We start from the raw sequence: 15,783 nt of genomic DNA on the forward strand, positions 1-15,783 counted from the left end.
TACGAGCCCTGATGCAAAGTTTGGAGTTGATTGTTCCGAGGGATTCCGATTATTTGGTGGCTACTGTATTTATTTTTCCCCGTTGAATGTATTTCTGGACGTCAACTGAAATCATTGGGGGGGGGAGAAATAAATGGAAGCAGATTCGATTCTATTCAATTCACTTTCTCAGTCCCGAAGGAAATGATAAAAAGAAAAGGAAAAGTGTCCTACCTTCGTCGCAGCTGCCGGGCTTGGCTGTCTCGATCCTCTTCTTCAGAATACAAGAGGCCACTTGCAGCTCGCAGGCGTTGTCGTAGCTGATGCCGTCTGTGCCGCACACGGGTGAGTTGGCCTGGGCGGGGCACTGCGGGCACTCACACTTGTTCTGGACGCAGCGGGCGCCCCACCCGCACACAGCGCTGCCACATGTCTCTGCTCACACAAACAAGCGCACCCCCGCAGGAGTGTGTCACTGACGGAGCAGTCTGGACCGGACCGTGGTTTATAATAAAGGTGCCTGCTGACACACGCACACACTCACACACATACACAGTACACACACGTATACAGTGCACACACACTCAAACACACATATACAGTACACACACTCACTCACTCACTCACTCACACACACACACACACACACACGTATACTGTACACACATGTATACAGTACGTACACACACACACACATATACAGTAAACACACACTCACACACATACACAGTACACACACTCACACACCCACACACGATGGTTGGTCACACTCACTGCATTCCCCCTGTGCGACCACGCTGAGGTCCAGCTGCTTGGTGCAGGCGCGCACGTGCAGTTCACACTCGCTGTCGTAGGTGGAGCCGTCGCTGCCGCACACGGGCTGGTGGGTCTCCACACACTCTGACGGACACACGCAGCGGCCCGTCTGAGAGTCACAGATCGCCCCGAAGGAGCAGTTGGCACAGGCCTTGTCTGTAGAGAGACAGGTGAGAGGATATGGGGGTTAGGAGTGTGTGTGTGTGTGAGTACCCTGCAGCTACAGTGCCCTCCAAAAGTATTGGAACAGTGAGGCGAATTCCTTTATTTTTGCTGTAGACTGAAAACATTTGGGCTTGACATCAAATAATGAACGTGAGACCAGAGATCAACGTTTCAGCTTTTATTTCCAGGTATTTACATCAGGATCTGATGCACAACTAAGAAAATATCACATTTTGTTTGAATCCACCCATTTGTCATGTGATCAAAAGTATTGGAACAGATATACTTAAAACATATTTAAGTGAATAAGACTTAATATTTAGTTGCAAATCCTTTGCTTTCAATAACTGCAGCAAGTCTGTGACCCATTGACGTCACCAAACTTTTGCATTCTTCCTTTTTGATGCTTTCCCAGGCTTTCACTGCAGCCTCTTTCAGTTGTTGTTTGTTTTGTGGGGTTCCTCCCTTCAGTCTCCTCTTAAGCAGGTAAAATGCATGCTCTATAGGGTTTAAGTCTGGAGATTGACTTGGCCAGTCTAATACCTTCCATTTCTTGCCCCTGATGAACTCCTTTGTTGTTTTGGCAGTGTGTTTTGGGTCGTTATCTTGCTGCATGATGAAGGCTCTGCCAATCAGTTTGGTTGCATCTTTCCTTAAATTGGCAGACAAAATGTTTCTGTAGACTTCCGAGTTCATTTTGCTGCTGCCATCATGTGTTACATCCTCAATGAAGATTAATGAGCCCGTCCCAGAAGAAGCCATGCAAGCCCAAGCCATGACATTACCTCCACCGTGTTTCACAGATGAGCTTGTGTGTTTGGGATCATGAGCAGTTCCTTTCTTTCTCCAAACTTTAGCCTTTCCATCACTTTGGTAAAAGTTAATCTTTGTCTCATCAGTCCATAAAACTTTGTCCCAGAATTTTTGAGGTTCATCTCTGTACTTTTTGGCAAATTCCAGCCTGGCCTTCCTATTCTTCTTGCTAATGAGTGGTTTGCATCTTCTGGTGTAGCCCTTGTACTTTTGTTCATGAAGTCTTCTGCGAACAGTAGATAATGATACCTTCACTCCTGCCATCTGGAGGTTGTTGCTGATCTCACTTACAGTTGTTTTAGGGTCTTTCTTTACAGCTCTCACAATGTTTCTGTCATCAACTGCTGATGTTTTCCTTGGTCTACCTGTTCGACGTCTGTTACTTAGTACACCAGTAGTTTTCTTCTTCTTCAGGACATTCCAAATGGTTGTACTGGCTATGGCCAATGTTTCTGCAATGGCTCTGATTGATTTTCCATCTTCTCTAAGACTCACAATTGCTTGTTTTTCACCCAAAGACAGCGCTCTGGTTTTCATGTTGTTTTCACCTCTGAATACAGTCTGCATAGACAAAACCTATCTTACCCAATCTGAACCTGAGTGTAGACATTCAGTGGTATTTATTGATTGAATAATGTATGTAATAGGACACACCTGGGCAACAAAACACACCTGTCAGTCACATGTTCCAATACTTTTGCTCACGTGACAAATGGGTGGGTTCGAACAAAAAGGTGATATTTTCTAATTTGTGCATCAGATCCTGATGTAAATACCTGGAAATAAAAGCTGAAACGTTGATCTCTGGTTTCACATTCATCGTTTGATGTCAAGCCCAAATGTTTTCAGTCTACAGCAAAAATAAAGGAATTGGCCTCACTGTTCCAATACTTTTGGAGGGCACTGTACATCCCAAAACATCCACTGTCTCAGCTGTGAAGCAACTCCACTTAATTCAGCACCGTCACCCGCCATGACGTCAACTGTTTAGAGCAGCTTTAGACGGCTCCGAAACATGGCAGTCGTGTTGGCATGTCCAGATGGCGCTGGGCTACTGACGTCACACAGCTGCAGGATTCACTAGATCATTTTCTCTGAAAGAAAGCTCTCTCTCTCTGTCTTCGTTTCCCAGGCCTTGCAGTCCGCCTGGGCCAAAACACATTGTGGATACCCGAGATTTCACGCTGGGCCCAAATTAGAGACGGTGATCTTAAAACGCAAGAGCCAGCTCGCGCGTCCACTCGCGAGTTGGCGGCAATTACACCTGAAGGATTTCATTAGCGTAGCCCCAGCGCCTGTGCCATCACATTAAATTAGCAGCGGGGCTAATAACAGCTGCTGATTTACAGCTAATAGAAAGAGGGCCGCGTGGGCCAATTCCTCTCTCGCTACCTGCATTACTACACCTTAATAAAGTCCCCCGTCCTTGTCGGCCGCCCGGCTCTCCGGCACTCACGACGTACGGCCCGGGGATCTGATTAAATATCACCGCTGAGGGAACGGCTCGGGCTAAGGCTGGGAATGGATCACCGTGACGACGGCGGTTCTCCAGCCCCCGGGCTGTAAATCACGGCAGCGTGGCAGAGAGTGTCGTCCTTTATCAGAGCACCTTGTCCCGATAACGGCCCGCTTCTTTATCTCTTCCCCTCCCTCCCTTCCTTCCTTTACGCTCGACTTCCGTTCCGCCACGCTTGGCTAATCGCTAACATGTAGCCTGGCGCTAACGGGAGCGTCTGGCTATAAACACAGAAGGGCTCGACCGCAGCGGTGGTCAGAACCTTCACAGCAGGAGCTGTGTTGTTGTTGGCGGGGAGACGCAGCAGGAGGGGGGGGGGGGGTGTATTGGGCCTGGAGGGGGAAGTAGTTATGGGTGAGGGATTGAGGCAACATGGAAATGCCAAAAGGCACTCTGGTGGCTCATCAACCTTCTGAGGAGAAGAACGAGTGAGGGGAGAGGGTTTGCGACACCGAGGGGGGAAAAGAAGCAGGGCTGGTTTGTATTTTTTGAAAGGTAGCGAAAACGTCTCGGAGATAGCTCAACTCCCCAGACATCGCTCGCTCTATCATCTCCTGCCCTTCTCCCCGCTACTCCTCTTCCTCTTATTTACCTCCATCTCTCTCCACTCCTTCTCTTGTTTATTAACCCCCCCATCCCTCCCCCCTCACCCCCATCTTCCTTCCTCACTCCTCCTGTGTGCTCACAGTATGACCTACATCTCAAAACTCCCTGTTGGCATTGTTTCCATCACCTGGGAAGGAAACCATTTTTCTCTTTCTCTCACTAAATTACTTTTGTGCCTCATCTCATCTATTTGGGTAAACATACATGAATTGCCTTCCAGAGCAGGTGATATCCTTTCAGGGTGGGGGGGGGGGGGGGGCTGATAGTGTGGTTCTCTCAGGCAGTCAGACAAGGTCATCCACCACTCAAACACTGGGGAGGGGCGGGGGGGGAGGGTTGAGGAGGAGGGCAGGGGAGCAGTATGAGGATAATAAAAAATGGCACCTCATATCACAACCGGACCAGACCTGAGCCATATAGATAACTGGTATTTTTCCGACCCTGGGAGGAGGGAAATTAAATTACGACCGTGCGCACAGCCCTGTATTGTCCCGCCCTCGCGCACCTCCATCAAGCCACGCCATTTCTGCCGAGTCCGGAATCAGGAGTCATAAACGTGATTATCAGGACAGAAAATAGCAAGGAGGCGGTTTAGTCAGGTGGTGTGGAGCAGAGCCGTATGAGTTACCGTGGGAACAGAAACGACAAGCAAAGAATAAACCATCAACGCACGTCGCCTCATCATCATCACCGTCATCATCATCATCATCATCATCATCATTCCTCATACTGGCTTTCGCGGCGAGTTGAAAACACTTATTGCCCTGTTCCTGCTGATGTCTGCTTCTGTAGGGAGCTACTGCCATCCGTACCGCTGTTCTACTGACACGTAGCACAGAGGGCTCTCCGTAGCTAGCTACCTCCCGCCTTTTTAAATAAAGACTATTCATTACCTGTCCGCCGGGGACCCAGTCAGACCTGTCTTCCTGCGCCGCAGAGTTCTAAATTGAGTTTGCCCGTCCGGGTCAAACATTTCTTTTGCTTCATTTCCCATTGGAATACATCCTTATGTGTGTGTGTGTGGTGGTGGTGGTGGGGGGATTTCAATTTTTTAGAGGGGGTTGATAGACTGTCAGTCTGGCTGGGTGGGCAAAGTGTTGAAGAGCAAAAGCTGGAGCCTTTTCCGCCCACACAGACCAGCAGAGGATACGGACCCCGGAACCACCAACAACTGGAGAGGAACTGATAAATGGCTGTTGAGGTGTTGAACCAACAAGAGCAAATACAATCTATCTTTTTTATTTCAGTATTACACTCAGCATAAAGACAGTGTACTGGAGTGGTTTGGGTATTGGCAGGTTGGCTTAGCGGTTGCTAAATGCCTCGTCTGGAGTACTCCATAAAGCACAGTCCTGCCCAAGAGAGCAAATCAATAAGACCAGGACTACATCTAGTGAGCTTGGTATTCGAGCTGGGAGCATTTCAGTTGTTTCCATAATCATTGTCCTCTGATTATACATGATGTTCATTCCTACTACTTTGCACTACCGCATAAAATACCCAAACCACTATGGTCGTCTTTGGTAAATGGAACTAAAAACCACCATGAATGCGGAGCGTTAAGACTTTTAATGTAGCTCTGGGGTTGTATAGAGGGTTTAATAGTAAACTAAACCATTCACACATAAAGGACAGACGTTGGGGAAATTACCACAAGCCTACAAAATAGTGTATTATCCAAGCCACTGTAAAGGATCTTGAGGAAGTCATCTGTACACATATTCCTTTCCCCCCCAGACTTTGAGCTTTGCCACTGGCGCAAGCTAGCTAGCTACAAACAGACAAATCCACATGACTCACTCCACCAATTACAAACAAGCTCTGCTCATCTGCAGTAAAGTGCATTTTGACTAAAAGGTCAAAAATAGGGAAGTTGCAGGCTTGCACTTGGTGAGTGCGAGCAGGAGGTGAGAGGAAGAGGGGGTGAGAGGAGGAGGGGGCGAGAGGAGGAGGGGGTGAGAGGAGGAGGGGGTGAGAGGAGGAGGGGGTGAGAGGAGGAGGGAGCGAGAGGAGGAGAGGGTGAGAGGACGAGGACGAGAAAAGGAAAGACACGGTCAAAGTACACTGGAGTTATTGTGCAGTCAGTTGGTCTGAATGCATTTGGGATTTTAGCACACAGTAGCAAAGTTGTGAATTTGAGCAGCACAGACAGAAATATTCTGTATTTAATATGTATGTACTACCTAAAATAAAAAGTAAATGGCTCTGAGTAATAGCATGGGTAACACTCTACTGCTTTGAGCCCAAAGGAACAAAATCCAGAATGAGTCACTGACGAATAGTACGAGTTCTCCTGTGGATCTAGATATACTGTACATTTAGTCATTTAGCAGACGCTCTTTTTATCCAGAGTGACTTACAGTAAGTACAGGGACATTCCCCCCGAGGCAAGTAGGTTGAAGTGCCTTGCCAAAGGACACAACGTCATTTGGCACGGCCTGGAATCGAATCGGCAACCTTCTGATTAATAGCCCGAGGCCCTAACCGCTCAGCCATCTGATTCCCCCTGGATGAAGCTTAGGCTGATATCCAGAACCATCATCCCCAGGTATATAAGGAGGGACCAGGGACCAGGCCTGGGCTTGATAGGAGCCAGGAGAGAGCATCACCTGTGGGGGGCAAGATCTCTACGTGGAGTGCTACCAGGGGTGGAGGTTTGTTCCCAAGTATGGGTGGACCAGCTTCTTTTTAATAACCGAGGATGCGGGGGTGAAATATGATTTTCTTGATAAAAAGGGTGTGGAGGGGGGGGGGGCGGGGAGAGATTTGCCATTTTCAGAAAGTGGTTGGAACACTGTGAAAGACATTTTTGTCATATGTACAATGAACGTGTTTTAAAAGAAGTTTACAGTTGGCTAAAAAGCTTGGTACAATGAATTCAACTGCATTTGGTAGAAATGCCACTTGTAGTTTTAAGACACCTAACTAGGAGACGTGAAGTCTCGGACACGGGAAGTCTGGGTGACCTGGGAGAGATCTTGTCACCGGGGGGGAAGAGACAGTTGGTCTGAAGACAATGTGGATTCAACTGTATTGTTCTAAGAAGTTAACCAATGACAGAAGAGATTTGGTATAGCTGCATGTCTGTAGCATGGACCAATAACTTTTGAGAACTGTCGTATCTATAAAATGGTCTGTTGAAGAATGTTTTGGGGGCGTTCAGGGCCATCAGCTGGGTAGTGCTGGTGGGCTGGATTCTTCCGGTCCCATTCTAAAATGCTAGATGGAGCTGTATGGAATTGTCTTTGTGTTATTGTCTTACGTTTGTGTGTCGATGATGTTATGTTGAAAACGTTATTATGTTGACGTCATACGTCAAATAAACATTAACTCTGTACTTCATCTGACTTCAGCTTAAACGATTGATTCTCTCAAAAACCGTCCACGACAACATGTCCCTCCCCTCGTGTAATGAAACCCACGCTGCCCGAGAGCCACCATAGAAACCAGCTCAATGACCTTATATGACCGCTCAGAAACGGCCATATAATGCTAGCGTGACAGCATGTGATGGAGTGGGATGCTTTGTGTGGATGGTCGGCGCGGCGCCGGGTCGGGCTACTCACCGCAGGGTCCTTTGTGCTGGATGTGGATCTTCCTCTGCAGGACACAGCCCATGGCTCTCATGGCACAGGTGCTGCGGTAGGTGTGGCCGTCGCTGCCGCACACCGGGTCGTGCAGCTGGGAGCACGCCTCGGGGCACTCGCACACCGGCTCGTCGTTCTTCACCACGCACACCGCCCCAAACTCACACGCCTTCTGCTGGCACGGACTGGGCGCGTGCAGATCTGAACCCGCACCCAGAAACATCCCCGGAGACAGAGGTTATGGTGGGAAGGTGGTGGAGGGAGGTGGGGGAGGGGCAGGGCAGGGCAGGGTGGGGTGGGGGAGAGGTAAGGGGGAGGTGGGGCAGGGTAAAAGGCAGAGGAGGTAAGTCGAGGAGATGAAGGGTCAGAAGTTAGTTTAGGGGCTGCAAGGTGGATTACAACCCTGTCGTGTGCACACACAAGCCTGAACTGTACGTTCTGCACTGCTGCTGTCTGTTTTCTGACTATTCACTATCTTTGTTTTCACCACCTCTCAGTATCTATTCTGCACTGCAGGTACAAAAAAGCATTCCCTGTAGCATGACTTAACACCCGGTCTGGAACAGTCAGAGCAACGCTTTCACTCTCGGGTAAACAGGACGGTTAATTGGCATTCTCGGCATGCAGTTCAAAGCCATTTGTGAAAGCCTTTGCTTCAGGTCTTCCTTTGAGATGACCAGAAAGAGAAGTGAGGAAGACTTGAGAGAGCTGAGAATAAAAGCGGGAAAGTAAGAAACGAAGGAGCAGAGAAAAAGACCTCTCCACTTAATAATTCACAAAGCTGAGCTTCTGGGTTTAGACAGATATGAAACATGAACATCAGACAGAGGTGTCTGCCACTGTCTGACACACACACACACACCATCTCTCTATCTCTCTCTCTCTCTCTCTCTCTCTGTCTCTCTCTCTCTCTCCCTCTCTCTCTATCCAGCTTCACTGGGATGAACTGGAGGCTGGTTAAAGGGGCTCCAGTGGAAGGGGACCGGCAGGGCGGGGGCGTGGCCACCAGGCGAGGCGGGAAGTAGGTCAGGACGTAGAAATAACACAGAGACGGCAACGAGAGAAATCTTTTCATCATCGCTTCTTTCAATTTTCACTCCTCGATCTATTCTTTGGCGCTAAAGTTGGATTTAGCTGTGTGTGTGTGTGTGTCGAGTGTCGGGGGGAGTTTTTGGCGGTTGAAAGATGAGAATTAAGGAGACCATGTGACCCAGGCAGTTGTTAACCCTGCGGAGAGTCTGCAGCCTACAGAACCAGACTCATCAGGCCTGAGTGTGTGTTGAGGCTGAGAAGAGGCTGTGTGTGTGAGTGGAGGCTGAGTGTGTGTTGAGGCTGAGAAGAGGCTGTGAGTGTTAGTGGAGGCTGAGTGTGTGTTGAGGCTGAGAAGAGGCTGTGAGTGTTAGTGGAGGCTGAGTGTATGTTGAGGCTGAGAAGAGGCTGTGAGTGTGAGTGGAGGCTGAGTGTGTGTTGAGGCTGAGAAGAGGCTGTGAGTGTTAGTGGAGGCTGAGTGTGTGTTGAGGCTGTCGTTTGTGGACATGTTTGGGGGGAAAACCTTTAAATGAGACGAGAAGAAGTGTTGAGATGTCTTTGATCTACAGCTTCCAGTGAATAAGGAAGGCTGGTGGTGTTGGGGTGGAGGACTGGTGTTGGTGCGGGATATTAGGGTACTCTACAGAACCCCCCCCCCCTTCCAACACACACACACACATACACACACACATACACTTTCTACTAAGCTACTGTCAGGGTGGTTTCTCTGGAAACCTCCTGTTGCTACACCCACCGTGCTGTCATTAGCCTGATTATTATGGGATTAGACGCCATCACAACGGGAGCTCTGTTTCAGAGCAGCCGTTTCCCTCCCAGTTAAGGGAAGCGTTTCATTCTGGCCGTGCCCGCAGGGGGTGCCGTGACAACAGACGGTAGAAGCCGTTTCACCTGACCACCCGCCCCCTGCCAACACAAGCAGGAAGGGGAGGGGCTTAAGTAGGAGTGACGTCACCATGAAACTGTCACCTACAGCACTCTAGAACAGTTACTTGACAGGTTAACGTTTCCAGTTTTAATTCATGGTGAGGAACTTTCTATTTAAATGTGTCAGGCCCTTAACATCCTGCTGTGTTGCAGTTGTAGTAGGAAGTGAAGGGAGGAGGAGATGTATCTTAGTAGCATAGGAAGACAGCATCTCACTGCTATTGTAAATGCCATCACTACAAAGCCTTTTATTGTTGTAAATTTACACGGTATCCATGTAGATCTCACCACAGAAAAAAACAAGCAGACATCAAAGCACTCCACCTCCACTCCACACTACAGCATGGCAGCACAAAACGTAAACCCGGCCGGAAATGAACATTTTAATTTGACGCAAGTCAAATGGGAGGTAAGGGAGGTAAGGGAGGTAAGGGAGGTAAGGGAGGTAAGGGGGGTAAGGGAGGTAAGGGAGGTAAGGGAGGTAAGGGAGGTAAGGGAGGCAGATGGCTGAGGCAGTGAGGGGCTATCGGCAGGCTGCATCTACACTGCCCAGCGGTGACCATAATTGAACAAATCTTTACGGATCTTAAGCAAGGAGACAGGCTTTCACATCCTCTAATGGGAATGTTTCAGCTTGAGGGGTGGAACACTACTATTGATTTCTGTGTTGTGGGAAGGCACAGTTTTTAACAGCTTTGACTTGGTAGAAACACATGTAACCAGTGGAACTGTGCCTAATTTTCTGGGGATTCAAAAATTGCAATTCCTCCAGTGTTTTTTTTTTACAATGTGTGTGTGTGTGTGTAGCCTCAGATACGGGCTGGTTTTAGAAGCTCTGTCTACGTACACTGTGCCCTTCATAAGGGTTTACAGGCCTCGTTCCCAAGGGCGGGCTCCTCAAAAGCAACTGCAGCCTCCGATAACGCTTTTGTCCCTTTTTCCCTTTTGTTTCTCACAAAAAAAAGATGAATAGAATTCCAAAAACCCTGGCTTATTCTTTTTCCTTATTCCATCCATTCCCGCTGGAAGCAAATTTTTCCTACAGATTTATTAAATCCAAGGAGAAAAAGGAGAAACTCCACAAGTTCTTTGCCAGAATAATCTTTCGGGAAGAACCGCTATTAAGAGACTTGGTGATGGAAACTTCCGGAAGCACTCTTTCCCAGTCACAGTAATTGCGATGGCTTGCATATTCCACGTCGCAGTGTAAAAAGTGAAATTGTGTCTTTCTTCCCCCCCCCCCCCCCCATCTCTCTTTCTCAGACGCGGCGAGAAGCTTTCAAAGTGCAGCCTGTCATCCCTCAGGCTAGTGAGAGGGGGGGCGCTGGGGTTGGAAGCTCGGGAGCCAAGGCTGGTGACAGAACCGTGGGACCGGGGGCTGGATCCTGCCTGCCTCTCACTACCACGCCGTTTCATCTCCTGCTTTCAGATACCACACGAAAGAGACATGATGGTGACACACAGTGTGTGTAAGTGTGTGTGTGTGTGTAAGTGTGTGTGTGTGTATATGGGGGGGAGCGGGACACAGAGAAACACATGAGGCAGGAGACTGTGTGTGTGTGTTAGTGTGTGTGTGTCTATGTGTGTGTATTGGGAGCACAGAAAGAGTGAGAGAGACAGAGACTGCACCACTGCCTTCGTGAGAGACGTGAGATGCAGGAGAGGCCTGGTGGAGGAAGTGACAACATCGTGTTTACGTAGGAGGAGAGGGGACTCTAATGGCTGTCTCACTGTGAACACACACATTTTTCTTACCCACACACACACACACACACATGCATGGACTGTGCTCTGTAGCTTGTGGGCAGTGCTTTGTCACCATCTGGACGTCTGTGTGCGAGTGAGTGTGTGTGTGAGTGTGTGTGTGGTGCGCACATGGAGATTTGAATGTCACCACCTCCCTGTGCCTCTCTCCCACCAGCCTATGTGCTTTTGCTTCCTTAATTAGTGTGATATTTCAGCGGCGAGCCCCGCGTCGACGCCTGTGGGGAATTCCACTTCCTGTCAGCTGAAGTGGATCGCCGCGGTAACGGCGTAGCTGCTGCACGGCAGGAAGCCGCCCGCGCAGGTCCTCCGCAAGCCACCAGCGTTTTGTCAACGTCCTGCCAGCGATCTGCCTAACATTGTGACACGACTACCTGTAATAACCCCCCCCCCCCTCCAAATCCCCAGCATTTGAAAGTAAACTGCCATTTCACAGCCCCTATATCTGACAACCAAATGAAGTTCTTTTTTTACGGCCGACCTGAGAATTACCTCAGTTTACCGTGACATTCTGAACATAAGCGACAGGACGGGGGGGGGAGAGGGAGGGGGGTCGAAGGCTTAAGACGAGGTGTTATGATCTTAGCGCTGTGTGTGTTTGTGTGTGTGTGTGTGTGTAGGTGCGTTCATGCCGTTAACCCTCTGCACACATGCATGGACGTCACAGCATGGAGATCGTGTGCCTCCTCATGCATATGCAGATTGGAATCTTCCTCACCTCATTCCGGATTATTTCCAGAGTCGCTTAAAGAGAGAGTGAGGGAATTCATGAAGAAAGAGCGCTCTTTTCCTGCTCTTAGCATCCAATCTACCTGCCGAGATTCCCGCGATTCAGGGCGATTTGTACTGCCTTTGGTGTCGCTCATATTACCCTTTTCATTTCCACGAGTGTAGTCGATAATGTGTTCCTCTACCGCGGTGAAGATTGTCTGTAGAAACGGAGGACCTGCTTCTACATTAGTTTTTGTGCTGTTTGAGAACAGAAAACTTTTCAATTAAAATGGGAGCTTTCAAGCCCAATGTCTCGCCTAGCAGTAAAAACATTCATGTAACATATTCCGCGCGAGGGCTGGGAGAAAGGGAGGAGAGGCTAAATATTAACATACAGTAAAGGAATACCCCGGGGCGCAGTCTGCCTGCTACAGAGCACTTATCACGCAGTAATGGCTGCGAGGGGGCTAGCTCCTAATCCTCTGTGATGCATTCGAACCACAAACAGACTGCTGCACGACTAAAACATATTGTATGATCAAGAGAGAGAGAGGGAGAGAGAGAGAGAGAGAGAGAGAGAAGGAAAAAAAGGGGGGAGGGGGGCAAGAGAGAGGATGAGAGAAGGAGAGAGTGAGAGAAAGAATGGAGGGGGGTAGGTGAGAGAGGGGGTGAGAGGGGAGTTAAGGACATGTAAACAAGGTAAGTGAACAAGGAAAAGAGGATGAGGAGAACATCTGTGGAACAAGGATGAGACAAGCTCACTACGAGCACACGAGGAGAGGAGGACACGAGGAGAGGAGGAGAGAGGAGAGGAATGGAGAGAGGAATGGAGAGAACAGCAGTCTACCAAACACCAGATGGATATTACACACACTGTGACCCTGATGGAATCTGTTGCCCACCACACAGCAGGAAGAGGGGGAGGGAGAGTGGGGGGGTGGGTGTAGCAGAGAGAGAAGTGTGTTGGGGGAGGGGAGGGTTTAACATCCATACCCCATACTGTAACTATATTTAAATATATACAATATATCTTCACATAATGAAGATATATTTGGGTCATTTTTATGTTTTCTTAGACAGCTACAGTTAAGTGTGACAGGAAAGGCAGGGGAGAGAGAGAGGGGAAGACATACAGCTAAGGCCCTGGGCCGGATTCTAACCCAGGCCACTGGCAGCAGGGCCCATGTGATATACACCCTTCCCGAACAGCCACCATTTCGCCCTCCCCCCACATTTCCACAGACACAGTATATGAATATGTATACAACCCTGGCACTGAAGCCCATGCCCCAAATCCCTATCAGGGTGATCAGGCAGCGACGGGCCAGGCTAAATGGAATGTCTCCTTGCACTCAGACACTTCAGGGCTGCGCTGATAATTAGATTCATTAGAGGAAACATCACTGGAGGTCTCCAACAGGTTCAATAGGTACTCGCTTTATTATTGTTTATGAGCATAATCACCGTGGCGGGTGTCGCTGTCACGGGAGGAGATGCTAATCAAATAAACATGCAAATGACACTCGCTGCTGTGTCTTGTCACCTTGGGCTTTATTTTGGCAACTGCTGTGCTGTGATGGTTTGCTGAGTTTATTGTCAACCGACGACGAGCCGACAGATTCGACAGAAACTGCCGGAATCACACATGGGCACACTCTCTGGACAAACTCCCTGAATACGTAAAGACCAATACCACTCATGAAGACCAATACACAAAATATAAAGTCTCTGTGCAATGACAAATGCCTATCAAATGAACTACCTACACTGTCTACAGGTGACTCCACAGTGCATAATGTGTGTGTGTGTGTGTGTGAGAGCAGCTGTACCCGTGAATGTTCCAGACTTTCCCTAGCAAAAGGCAACCGGCCTCCAAGGTCAACGCAGACACGTCTAACCTTTCCTGACTTCATCTTAACGGGGCAGTCCAGGGAATGCGAAGAATGGCTCGCAATCCACATTCATTTAGCTCTCGTCCACATTCATCCAAGAGCTCGACCTCAGTGGTGACTGTGTGACTCGAGGTGGAGGCTTTAGGGCCCGTCGGAAAATAAATCAGCCGTGACCACATAAGTCGATAAATCAACATTCTCCTCACGCACTCGTAAATCAAATGGTCTCCGGAGCGCTCCAGCGCACGGTCCGTGCCAGCGGCTTGTTCTGGTGCCCCAGGGGGCCATGACTCTACCTCAGGCCTCAGGACAGGGAGAGCGAGAGGGTTGATGACAGTCACATGAGGGGCTGTCATCCTGGCCGTGGAGAGATTTACGACAGAGTGGTTTTGATGTAAAAAAAAAAATAGAAGAAAATCTTGTGGGTTTGATCAATGAACTATCTTGGTCTCCGCTGCACAAAGGGAGGAGGGGGCTGGCCTGTCAGTCATGATAACTTGTCATCTCTGTCTCTCCCTCTCACAGTCCTCCCGCCAGCTGGAGTTTTTCAGTCTATATGAACATTCTAGTGGCATGATCTCGCCAGTGTAGGCGACAGGATGGAGTCACAGAGGGCTTATGGGTAGTGTAGTTAAAGTGCGGTACTGTACGCGATGCTTCGTGACAGCAGGAAGTGTCTCAGAGTAATGGGAACGATTGAGGTCATTTTTAATGGCGTCGAAGTTCAAAAGTCTAATTTCAATTTTTCCAACGTGTAGTTTAGGTGGGCCGTTCTGAGAATGCTGTTGATGTGACATGGGTACTGAGTGTGTGTGTGTGTGTGTACTATATGTGTGTTTGGAAGACAAGCTTGTTCATCAGGCAACAATGGCTGGTTGGGGGGGGGGGGGCTCTAGTGTGTAACTGCTCGTGCTCAGCCCCGGGCTATTGATCGCCGCGTGACAAAGAGCCACTTAGACAAGAAGATTAAGACGCTGGATCGATTCAGATTCAGAAGTCATGCAGACAAACAAAAAGGTGTGCGCAGACAGACAAACAAACACACACACGCGCACACCCTCTCAAACACACGCACGCGCACACCCTCTCAAACACACACACGCACACACCCTCTCAAACTTCAGAGTTCAGAGCAGGCCCTTTTCTAATCTGAAAGCTGATTGAGAGCACAGAGAGAGAGAAGATAGAGATACGAGAGAGGGAGAGAAAAAAGGACGAGTCAGAGAGAGAGAGAGAGGACCAGAGAGAGAGAGAGACATAGAGAAGAAGACCAGAGAGAGAGAGAGAGAGAAGGGAGAGATCCAGAGAGAGGACAGGGAAGTGAAACAGCGTAGCAGAAGGGCTCTGTAATTAAACATCAGACTGTGTGCAGGTGTCCAGAGCTGAGGCCTCCCCGTTCCTAAGCATCCTCTCCACAGCCAACCCAGCGCCTCACTGGGCACCTCGCTCAGCTCTTTTGATGTTTAATTAAATCCAATGGAAGGGGGGGGGCGTATGTGTGCTAGCAGTTACAAATATATAAATATGCTAATGTAAATACAAATGCGTTGGAGAAAAAAATAACATTGCAGCTTGCCGCAGGCAGAATTCTGATAGGTGGAGAAAAAAAAGGGAAAAACAAACAAACCCTCCAAAAAAAGAAGAACTTTACGACCATTTACTTTGTCGGAAATAATTAAATAAAAACAAAATACATAAGTGCCCCTGCCGCATGTTAATTTATGGATCTCACAGAATGAGACAGCAAAACAAGGCTAATGAGAACCGGCATGATACCACGGCAAAGCCTCCGATTTCACCACCTCCAGACAACTCAGTATTCAGGTCCTGAGGTGGAGGAGAGGATGAAGATGTCTGTGTGAGGGCCCCACAGGGCCCCAGAGGGGAAAGCTCCTCTAGCTATGCCTGGGCCTCTCCTGCAGCGCGGGGCAGTGACTCGGCGCTCCACTACTCTGGTCTT

The 15,783-nt window shown here is 48.9% G+C and overlaps 1 protein-coding gene across 1 annotated transcript in view; it reads right to left on the reverse strand.

Annotated features, from left to right (window-relative positions):
* agrn (agrin) overlaps positions 1-15,783 on the reverse strand; it is a 71,146-nt gene that overhangs the window by 49,596 nt on the left and 5,767 nt on the right. The window contains exons 4-6 of the mRNA XM_047040279.1: positions 7,462-7,683; positions 754-951; positions 214-414 (exon numbers count right to left, since the gene is read on the reverse strand). Of these exons, the coding sequence (XP_046896235.1) occupies positions 214-414; positions 754-951; positions 7,462-7,683 (621 nt within the window). The remainder of the gene's footprint in view (positions 1-213; positions 415-753; positions 952-7,461; positions 7,684-15,783) is intronic.

Source organism: Hypomesus transpacificus, chromosome 18 (assembly GCF_021917145.1).
Source record: "Hypomesus transpacificus isolate Combined female chromosome 18, fHypTra1, whole genome shotgun sequence".
NCBI lineage: Eukaryota > Metazoa > Chordata > Actinopteri > Osmeriformes > Osmeridae > Hypomesus > Hypomesus transpacificus.